Source organism: Squalius cephalus (assembly GCF_949319135.1).
Source record: "Squalius cephalus genome assembly, chromosome: 24".
NCBI classification, from domain to species: domain Eukaryota; kingdom Metazoa; phylum Chordata; class Actinopteri; order Cypriniformes; family Leuciscidae; genus Squalius; species Squalius cephalus.
In genome coordinates this window covers 885,076-897,031 of record NC_137145.1, presented here as the reverse complement: position 1 = coordinate 897,031, position 11,956 = coordinate 885,076, and the positions used below count along the sequence as shown (strand labels likewise).

General features: G+C 40.1%; 1 protein-coding gene across 4 annotated transcripts in view; it reads left to right on the top strand.

Moving 5' to 3' along the window:
* Nucleotides 1-3,984: 3,984 nt before the first annotated feature.
* The window catches only part of dact3a (dishevelled-binding antagonist of beta-catenin 3a), a 12,477-nt gene continuing 4,505 nt past the window's right edge, over nucleotides 3,985-11,956 (top strand). For 3 of the 4 annotated variants that reach the window (XM_079860725.1, XM_079860724.1, XM_079860723.1), the window contains exons 1-2: nucleotides 3,998-4,345; nucleotides 9,275-9,380. In XM_079860725.1, the coding sequence (XP_079716851.1) occupies nucleotides 4,163-4,345; nucleotides 9,275-9,380 (289 nt within the window). In that variant the 5' untranslated portion in view covers nucleotides 3,998-4,162. Of the gene's footprint in view, nucleotides 4,346-9,274; nucleotides 9,381-11,956 lie in introns of all 4 variants that reach the window. The other variant, XM_079860722.1, reaches the window with a different exon arrangement.

Below are 11,956 nucleotides of genomic sequence, written 5' to 3'. Positions count from 1 at the left end.
GACTCTGACAGTTGTCATCTTCATGGATTGATTACAATATTTACGGTCATTTTTCCATGGCACAACACACATCTGAGTGAGCTTAGCAGGGTTCTTTGGGCACATTGGTTTTGTGTGACCCTCTTGGCCACACAGGTCGCAAATAGGCACTTTACTAGACCTTTGTGTACATTTGTTGGCTGGTGCTCCCTCAGGGGAGCCTTACCCACACCTGGTGTTGCCCTCTGATGGTATTGAGAGGATGTGGGCCTGTGGGTGTCTTTTGTAGCCTTCCAGGTGGAGTAGCTCCACGGTTGTCCTTTCCTTCTTGCAGCCACAAACACATCAGCCAGTGAAGCTGCCTCTGCAGCCTTTGAGGGGTCGTGTTCCCTGATCCATACCTGCAGCTCAGGAGATAGCATCCACAAATACTGCTCCAAGATTATAATTTCACCAACCGCTTTAACAGTTTTACCTTTTGGTTGGATCCACTTCCCATAAAGCTCCTTCAATCTTACATACAGCTCCTTAGGACTTTCACCAGGATCAATATCTGATGAACGGAATCTCTGCCTGTAGGTCTCTGGGTTAATATCATATTTCTTTAGAATGGCATCTTTAATATAGTCATAATCATGAGCATCATCTAAGTCCATATTCACATAGGCCCCTCTAGCCTTACCAGTAAGCAATGGAATAAGGCGAAAAACCTAGTCAGACCTCGGCCACCGACATGCTTCTGCAATCCTCTCAAAGGTTATAAGAAAGTGTTCAATATCATCATTCTCTGTTAATTTCTCTAATCTGGGCTCTGGGGGGAATCGAAACTGACCTGCTGAGGTAGTGGATGGAACACACTCTGGTGCCAGCTCTGTTTGGACTTGGGGCCCAGGTTCATCTGAGTCCAGAGCTGTTGATGTGTTCTCTGGAATCGGGGAAGTGCGAGCTTGCACCTCAAGCTGCAGCAGTTGGAACTGATGTTGGAGTGTCCTAAACCGCTGCTCCTGTCAGTGCCATCTGCTTGCTCCTCTTGTCCAGCCCATTGTTCCTGAGACTCCCCACGATTTCCTCTTCCTCTCCGTCCTCCGCTCTGCATTACTCAAAGAATTAGAGAGGTTGAAGAGAAGAGAAAAAAAAAATTACTCCTCTACTGGCTGATCTCACCGCTGCAAGCTGGTAGGCATGAGGAGTCAGAAAATAGGTTCTCAAGAAAAAAGGTTTTTATTTACAAAACAGACCTATTAGATTGAGACATGGGGAAAACTTATATGGTGGCTGATCAGGCCATTCTGACACAAAAGGGGGTAAACAAAACACATAATATATAAACAAACCACAATAACTACAACACATGTTAAACCAACGCTACCCGATATGAACCAAAGATAAATCAATGAAATAATCATAACAACAAAATATAACTAACAAAGAAAAGAACACAACTCAAAAATGTAATACTCTGCCACCCCCATGATATGGGAAAACATGGCGCAGTCCAATTATCCATTCCCCTATTAAACAGCTGAGAGTCAGTTGAAAGTCCTTTTGCCTGTCAGCCTGTCAGAGACCCCCAGCAGCAACTCCCCAAGAACTGGTAACTCAAAAAGAAAGGTATTAATTTCACAGAATGTAACTTAAAAATAATGAACCTGAAATTAGCTACATTGACAAGGTTAACTTAACTTGAGTACAGTACTTTAGTACAATTCTGAGGGATCTGTACTTTACTCGAGTATCATTTTTGGGGAGTACTCATGACTTTACTCAAGTACATTTGAGAGGCAAATATTGTACTCTTTCCTCCGCTACATTTCTGTCCATAACCGTGAGTACCTGTTACTTCTAAAAAAAAAAAAAAGGAAAAAAGACAAATATCGGAAAACCTCAATTTGTTGTTTCCCTCTCAAACGTGATTGGATTGTGCAGGCGCCACTGATTGGGACAGCCTATTAACAATCACTTTCAGCTTTTCGCTGAAGTCAACTCCATGGTCAGATTTAGATAAGAGACGAAACCATGGACGAAACAATGGATGAGAAATGTTAAATAAAGCAACATGGTAAAAAGATGAAAATGACTTGATTTTACTTTCAATTCCTTTTACATTCTCCAAGGTATTAACATTTTTCATAACTCCATGTAGGGCGTTTCTGTACATAAATGTAAGCACTGTGGCAGTAGTAATGCAATATTTAGAAAATGTACTAATGATACTCAAGTACTTTTAAAAACAAGTATTTCAGTACTTTTACTTAAGTAGACATCTGACTGTAGTACTTTTACTTGTATTTGAGTAAAATTTAGCAAGGGGTATCTGTACTTTTACTCAAGTAATGAAGCTGTGTACTCTGTCCGCCTCAGATTCCAGGATTACAATGTCAAGATTCATCAGGCTCAGATTGTGAAAGAATGGTTTGGAGGAGCATGAAGAATCATTTCCACACATGGATCAGATCCTCTGAGTCCAGAGTTTAAGAGTCTTTAGGTTGTGCTGGAGGAGACTTTACAGAGTGCTGGACTCTTGTCAATACAAGATCCTGACCAAAAACATCACAACATTTATTTCCATATTAAGAGATGAATCTTGACATTGTGAGTGTGTGTGTGTGTGTGTGTGTGTGTCACAAATCATGAGATCACAGATCACATTTTTTAGCGTGCATCATTTACTGACTTTGTCCTATTAGGGTAAATTATTTTTGGGAAAATTGTCTGAAACTTCACTCACATTCCTTTCTTACTATGAGCGTATTTTCTGATATCACTAAATTATGTCACGTTTTCAGCTGAAGGGAATGTTATATTACTATTGTGATATTACTAAAATAAAATAAAAAATTGAAATGCAATACGCATAATTTATCCTATCCTTAGTTATTGCATCCTAACAGTGAAATAACTAATATATGTACATAATAAATATATCAGTCTATCTGATATCACTAGATAAATTAGCTAAAAAACTAAAGATTTAACAGAAATGCTAATTCTCATTGAGATCTTTAAATAAAATGAATACACTTACATAAATATTGATGAAATCAGAGCAACTTAAATTCAAATGCTTCAAGCTGATTTCTGATTTTGTGTTTCGTGAACATTGATTTTGCAGTATATTTATCTTGAACACATTTTGTTTATTATTATAAACTGTAAATGTTGTTCTACATACATTACTCTGAGATCATGCTGGTTTTATGTAAGTGTATATTTCTGTAATGATCATGTGATTCAGATAGGTGGCGCTATGACACCATAAACCACCAGCGAACTTCAGTCACATAACATTACATTTCTTCATGAATTAGACATAATGTTTTTAATCCGCTGTTTTTATTCATTTATTTGATATTATACTTGTCATATTTTAAACGTTCATACCATATATTCAGTAAAAGGAAAGGAAATGAAAATGTCAAATGATTATCTAAATATAAAGAAACAGATTTTTATCCACACATGTCATTTTAATATCAGTATGTGGCATCTATTAGTATTTTCATTCCAAACCAGAATAAATTTATATAAAAATAAACTTAACTTAATTTAATATAGGAAAATAAATAAAGAAATAAATGACTTGACAAAACAAATATAATTCATTTTTAATTAAATATATTTCCGGTTTTATTTTTGTTTTACTTTTCCTTTATTTAGTAGCTATTTTCTGTGTTTATTCTTCATTTATTTAAACTTTTATTTGCTCGTTCAGTTATTTTTTCATCTATTTTTATATTTATGCCTTCATTTATTTTTATATGTATTTATTCCCACATGTATTTATTTACTATCGCATTTATTTCTATATATTTATTTATAAATGTATCCATTTATATATATATGTTTTATAAAGGTGGATACGTTTATTTATTTTTAACTGCTCTGGGTCCTCAAGAGGGCGGGGCTATTAAAAATATTAATTTGCGGAGAAAGTCTGCAGCCAATGAAAAGCGGAAGGTCAGAATATGCTAATGAGCTCTTGACAGCTGTGAAACGGGAAAGTCTGGAATCCTGCATCTCGTGAGGAGGAGAGGAACCGTTAACTCTCTCAACTCTCAAACTGGCAGGATTTAATCATGGATACCACATTTTCTTCATTAAAAACGGCTGTCGGTGTAGTGTAACATTAAGTGTGCGGTTTCCCTGCTCTTTAGATGTGTTTGCGGAGAAGGAGTCGTTAATAATGTTCCGTTTGTTCTCGTCGGAGCGCGGGAGACAGAAGCAGCGGCTCGAGCTCAGTCTGGCGGGAATCTGCGAGCTCGAGCTGCTCAAGCGCAGGCACGAGGCGTTGGTCATCAGCGCGCTAGCGCTACACGCACCCGAACCGAACCCGAACCAGAACCCGAACCCGAGGTGCCCGCCGCCGGTAAGCCTTCTTCACGGATATCTTTATACACTTTAGAAACACTGGAGGAGTTTGATTTGTTAAATACGCGAGGGAGATGTTGTAGGCTAACTTTAAATAACGAATCTTCACATATTAATCCTCTCAAAAACTTAAAGAAAACACGTTTTGTTTTTATGGTTGTGTGGTGTTCTCCTACACTGAAAAAAGGAAACGGCGCAGATACCGTTTTCACTCAGAAATTCCACAAATAATTTAAGTATAAAGACTTAAGCTAAATAGTCATTTCCTTTAAAAAAAAACGTCTAAACTCAACTCTCTAAAACATGCTGGGTTGTTCCAACGGTCAAATATGGACAAACCCAACCGTAAACAAGAAACGGCGTAGAAACCGTTTTCACTCATAAATTCCACACATTATTTTAAGTATAAATACTTAAATATTAATTTCCTCTTAAACAACACATTAAAAAATGGTGGGTTGTTTCAACGATCAAATTGGTCAAACCCAACTGCTGAAAAAAGAAACGGTCTAGAAACCGTTTTCAACCGTTTTCACATTTGAAGTATAAAGACTTAAATATTAATTTCCTCTAAAACAACACTATAAACGGTCAATGGTGTTTCAACGGTCAAATATGGACAAACCCGTTGGATTCAAAAGTTTAATTTAAAATTTAAAACCAACGGTTGGGTTTGTCCATATTTGACCGTTGAAACAACCCAGCATTATATTTACGCTTTAGTAATAGTATGTTTTAGTGCTACGAGTTTATTTTCCTACAGTAAAGCAGAACATAATTGTCATGATCATTCGCGAATTTTTTTTTTTTTTTTCTCAGACTAAAGTTTGAAGAATATCATGAGCAAAACATAAGAATAATGTTCATATTGTTGAGCCACAGAAAGTGTTTGGTTGAATCTTTCACAGGTCCTGCTCTTCAATAATCATTAAAATAAGGTTATATTTGTTAGCATTAGTTTACTACATTAGTTAAAAATACTTCTAAAGCATTTGTTAATCTTAGTTACTGCTATTTTTAACATGTAATCCATTATTAAAATTAAAAGTCGTGTCTGTTTATGTGATTTGATGGGTTTGACCTGATGGTGTTTGATGAGGGTTCTGGATCTGAAGACAACACACACACACACACGCACACGCACACACACACACACACACACACACACACACACACACACACACACACACACACACACACACACACACACACACACACACACACACACACACACACACAGACAGACAGACAGACAGACAGACAGACAGACACACACACACACACACACACATACAGACAGAGGCTAAGTAAGGTTAATTAAATAATATTAACATATACAACTTTCGATTTCAATAGTGTATTCCTTAATATCGTTCTTAAACTAAGATTAATTAGTGCTTGGAAGTATTTATCATTGATAATTAAAGTTAAATGGAACCTTATACACCTTATACTGTACAAACTTACTTGTACACTGTTACCATTTCATATGGATGACAACTATATAGTCATATTGATCAGTCTTGATTTTTTATTTTTTTAAACTCGGCAACAAAGCTGATACATGAATGAAATATAATGAAAAACTCAAATAATTGTCCTGAGCTTTGAAAGAGAAATCTCTGGGAACAGGTGATATTTACAGTAGAAGTATTAAATCATTAATTAATGATCACAATGTTGTGAACAGTTATTTCAGACAGTAAAGCAGCATTAAGATGGACTGAATCAGTAATACATTAACATCTAAAGAAACTGAATTGATCTGAATTACGACTCTGTTGTCTTCTGTGAAATGATCTGTACTGTTAAAGCGCTGTAGAAATAAAGCTGATATAACGAGATAAAACACAGATCACAGTCAGAGGAGAAGCTCAGCCGAGCTCCTCAGCAATTCAACCTTTTCTTCTCATCAATTATTCACACACACACACACACACACACACACACACTCGTTTGAACGCTGCAATTATTCCTTCACTTCTGAGAAACACGAGCCGTTAATTACAGCAGAACTGGCCAATCAGAGCGCAGGACCACCAGCACTACACACACACACACACACAGAGACCACCAGCACTACACTAACACACACACTTGTGTTTATACAACACACACACACACAGATGAAATGAGGGCAAGTGTTTCCGGCTGTTGTCTTGTGTCAGATTGCTGTCAGCGCTGATGCCAGGAATAAACACTGAGAGTGTGTATGATTGAGTGATTGTGTGTGTGTGTGTGTGTGTGTGTGTTTTTGTGAGTGTCTCTTCAAGCGCGTCAAGACAAAAGAGTCCGCTCTGTCAGTCAATGTCCTGCCTATGTGACACACACACACACACACACACACGTCAGTATCAAGTTCTCTTTCGAGTTTGAATGAACCAGAACACACAAATTATGCTAAAATCTCAGTTTTGTCGAGTGTCCTCATAAGAGCAATCTTAAATGAGTTAAATAAAGTCTTAAATGATCGTAAAGATTTGTGAATCCAACGACTTTAATCTTCTAACTCTCCTGAATGCTTTGTCGGACAAAAATGGCGGATTATGATTGGTCAGATCGCCTGTCAATCAAACCCCCTGCGCAGGGTGAATTGACGCTCATTTAAAAGTGAAAGTAAAATGCGCACTGCTTTTGATCAGCGATGTTTTTTTAACCGTCGATTAACCGGTGGAAGAATGTTATCACCGCCACATCTCTAGTGTGATCGTGTCCTTGTGTAAATCAGTCAATATGAATAATTGACAGTGAAATGCTTTTGTTAGATTGGTTGGCTCTCATGCGGCCGCTGTTTCCATGACGATGAGTCGCTTCATCAGGTTAAGCTAACAGCCTTAGCATTATCTTATTTGGGGGCCCAGGAGACATTAGTAAACACACACACACTCACTGCTGACATTTGACCTGTAAACACTTCCCCCAAAACACACACACACTCACTCACACAGACGTCAGCTGTCGGACACACACACACTTCGGTACTGATTAGATCTGCTGATGTGGTTTTCATTAATCAGAGTCTGAAACAGATCATGTTCAGGGTCGGTTCAGTCATACGAAACATTGTGATATTCCTGAAAAAATAATGTTTTAATGAACAGTATTATTATTATTATTATTATATTATTAGTACAGTCTACTGTACAGTAATATATTTCTGTCCTAATTTCTTCAAGTTAAACTGAACTTATTTTGGCTCTGACATCATAGATGCTATCGTTCATGTTTAACGTTACGTTCCCAGAAACCCATTCTGCATCCGCACTCATCTGAGTTTAATAAATCGTTTCACAGTGTGTGTGTGTGTGTGTGTGTGTGTGTGTGTGTGAACGAGTGAGTGTATGTGTGTGTGAGTGAGTGAGTGTGTGTGTGTGAGATCGCTTCACAGTTCTCCTCCACACGCTCACATGAACACGAGACCCAGATGACCCAGAATGCCTTGGGATAATGGAGTAATTGTAATGTGTTTATAGTGTATAGCGGTGCAGCAGCGTAGCAGATCTATTCCGCCAAGACCAAACATACAACATCGTCCATTACCCATCACCATCACTCCGAGAGTTGGCATGACAGAGCTGTGATTGGCTGAAGGTCACGCCGGGCGCTGTCAAATGTTTTATTTCCTCCCAAATTGCAATTTATTTATATTACATGTTAATTGTTTTGCTCTCGATTGTCCTGAAATCATGTGTGTGTGTTGATTCCAGTTCACATGGATCCACGGAAGCGACTAATAATTCTGTATTATGCTGCCGGACAAGTAATTTGGTGATGTCACTTTGTAAAGAAAGACTACACACCTGCACACATATATATTCAAACACACATAGACTTAATATGTGATATGCATGTGCACGCCGTCACTATTTCACAGATTCACGTTTTTGAAGTTTACACAGAGATGATAACATTTTCAAAAATGTTCAAAACTTGCACCTTGGAACCTGTGTCACACCGTGTGCTAACTACACACGACGCGACGCGCGATAAAAGGTTATTTTCCATGTCGATCAGAGTGTTTGTCCTAACCAGCCGAGTCTATTTTAGAAACGTTTCTATTTTTCTGAGGCGTCGCGCTGGAACAACAAACACAAAGTGTGGCGATGATAATCTCAGGCACTGTTTATGTGCTTTATTTAATGTTAAAAGTGTGTCATGTGACTCTGAACATCATTTAGTGCTCCAGCTTTGTAGCTGTAAAAGCAACAGTGGATAATTCACCTCAGATCTTCAAATTAAACAAATGGAAACAAGAACGTTCAAACTGTGAACAAACAAGTGTATTCTTGAAGTGAATAATGTTTAAATGGTGTAATATTTGTGAGTTTGATTATGTACTTCTCCATTTTCTTGCGAGTGCCGTTAAGATTACTCTCTGGTGCCATGCACTCGCCGCGAGACTCCGCCCACACGCTGTTCTGATTGGCTGACTCCGCCCACACGCTGTTCTGATTGGCTGTGGGTTTTGATTGATTTTTACGCATCTCGCAGTCGCATCACGTCTAGTGTGGACAGACAAATTATTTGTCTCTGGAATCCTATCGCAGCGCGTCTGGTTAGGAGACGGTGTCATAGTTTGCGTTCTCGAGCACCAAACACTGCTGTCGTGCAAATGAACGTCCATTATTAAAAAAATGTTCAGTTAAAACGGTGTGTGTAAGCGACCCCTAAGTTAATAACTAATGATCTTTACAATGGAAGTGAATCAATCAAAACTAACTTTATCTGGACAATAACTTTATTCTAGATCTGCTGTAAAGCCTGAACACTCTCTGTTACTGTAATCTCCTGTTATCACTGTAAAGCTGCTGTGAAACACTCTATACTGTTAAAGCGCTGTATAAATGATGGAGACTTTTGGTGTTTAGGAGGCCGGCTCATCGTGTGTGTGCTGATATTCCTGAAATCGTGTGTGTGTGTGTTTCAGGAGGGCGTGTGGAGTTTGATGAAGCTCCTGCAGCATCAGGTCGGAGAGCTAAAGATGGACGCCGTCGAGACTCTCACTGAAGCGTCACACACTCGACCCGGCTCAGGTACCAAACACACCACATCATCCACATCATCACATGTCGCTCACTGATGCTTACATTTACATTTATGCATTCGGCAGACACTTTTTCCCAAGGTACACATTTACGTTCTTATTAGTTCTTGTTTTCCCTGGGAATCAAACCCATGACCTTGGTGTTGCAAGCGCCAGCGCTCCACTGTTTGAGCTCCAGGAAAGCCTGATAGCTTGATTGTGATTGGCCACTGGGGTCATTCTGCGGTTTGATGGAGCGCAACAGTCAAAATCCCATTCATCTTCTCCGCTAAACTACTGTGACCGACGAGGTTGACGGTGGTGATGGAATATGAACGGCTCAATATCAGTTTTTATGTTCGATTCGCTGCTTTGATACTGATTACAAATCCAATACCAGTTGCACAAACACAGCTGATAAGACCAACTAGCAATTCGTTAGAGCTAATCAGTTAATTTTTTTTTGTAATTATGTTTTTATTTTCATTATAATACAAATATAACAAGACATCACAAAAAAACAACTGGCGTAAAACAGTTGTGACCAGTCTTGAAGAGAAAATGAGAGGACTAGTAAGACTAGTCTAAGCAGTTAATGCAACCAGACACAACTATTTTTTTCTTGCTCAGTTTAAAAATAGTGTTAATTTGGCAGGTTTTTTTTTTGTCTTATTTTTTAGAAATTATCATATTTAGTCAACTTATCCTGTTATATTTTAGTCATGCTGGATGATGGTTAAACCGATAATCAGTTATTTTTCTCAAACTTGTAATGATTGTCGTCATGTCATCAGAATCATTGCAGTTTCACCTATAAGCTCAAATCAAGACACCGTCGACTCGTACGCATTCACTCATCTAGTTTCCTGATTTATAATATTATCATATAAATTAACAAGAGAACTGTTGGGCGAAGTCCTCGACCGCATAGGTGTCTCTCCTGGACCACTGCTGTGGACAACACCTGACCCAGGGAGCATGCGGTCACCTCCGCCGCCCGGAGAGCGAGGTCATGGCGGCACGCAGCTCATCGAAGAGCTCTGGGTCAGCTCTACCTGTGCGAGGCGGCGGCTTGCCCCGCAGCTCTGTAGGACTTCGCCACCAGGGTAGACGAACACCTCCTGGCACTGGAGTGGTGCTTAGGATCACATGTGGAAGCACTCTGAGGACACAGCTGCATCGCAACAGAGCGTTCAGCAGGGGGAATCCCAGTGTACCCTTTAGCCATGGGACCCGTCAAGGGTAGAGAAGGTGGAGGAGGTCGCCGAACGATCACAGGAAGACAACGGGGACTTATAATAATAATAATTTGTTACATTTATATAGTGCTTTTCTAGGTACTCAAAGCACTTTACATGGAAGGGGGAATCTCCTCAACCACCACAAATGAGCAGCATCACCTGGATGATGATGATGTGACGGCAGCCATATTACCCAGAACGCCCACCACACACCAGCTTACTGGTGGAGAGGAGACAGTGATGAAGCCAATCAGTATATGGGGATGATTAGGAGGCCATGATGGATAGAGGCCAATGGGCAAATGTGACCAGGATGCCGGGGTTACACCCCTACTCTTTTTCGAAGGACATCCTGGGATTTTTATTGACCACAGAGAGTCTGGACCTCGGTTTAACGTCTCATCTGAAGGACTGTGCTCTTTGACAGTATAGTGTCCCCGTCACTACACTGGGGCGTTAGGACCCACACAGACCACAGGGTGAGCGCCCCCTGCTGGCCTCACTAACACCTCTTCCAGCAGCAACCTGGTTTTCCCAGGAGTCTCCCATCCAGGTACTAACCAGGCTCAACCCTGCTGAGCTTCAGTGGGAGACCAGTCTTGGGCTACAGGGTGATATGGCTGCTGGTACTTCCAGGATCTCGTGACCTCCTCATGTACCTCTGGGAAGAAAGGAACTGGGGGGGTGCGCTGACTGCCCCCAAGAACCAATCATCCAACCGATGCTCGCGGCGGCCCGGGAAAGCATGGCTGTCAATTCCGGGTCGGACTCGGGCAATGCTAGCGGCAATCGACATCGTCTCATCATCTGGAGCCCCGAATGAGACACGGGGAACATCCGTAGACGGCCCCGCGATCGCACTCGGAAGACTCACGGGTTGCAGGGCGCCGGAGGGTGGTGTGGCCCGAGGAAGCATAACCCTCACCGTAACCCTCAGCTCACCCTGGCCACCGGCCGAAGCATCACTGCTCGACAGGGAATATAACCAATAAAATACAGTAGTCTGTTCATTAAGTAAAGCTGTCGAATGTCTTTAAAAGTCCAGGAACTCAGTGCAGAAACATGTTTATTTATGGTGCTTTCATGATATTTTTGTGTGTGTTTTTGGAGCTTGACTGTGGCAGTCTGGGGTTTTTGATCAGCCCAGACTCTTTTCACACAGAGCGAAATCATTTACACTCTAATCAATATTTCACATTCATTCATTTGTTTATTTGGTAAATATATCTCTAATAAGTGGGATTATGTACAGTCGTTATGCAAGATAATCCCCCTCAGGGTGATACAAGAGAGCATCACTTAGAGTCTTGATCATCAGAGTTTATTCTTCCGTTATAATGTCTGA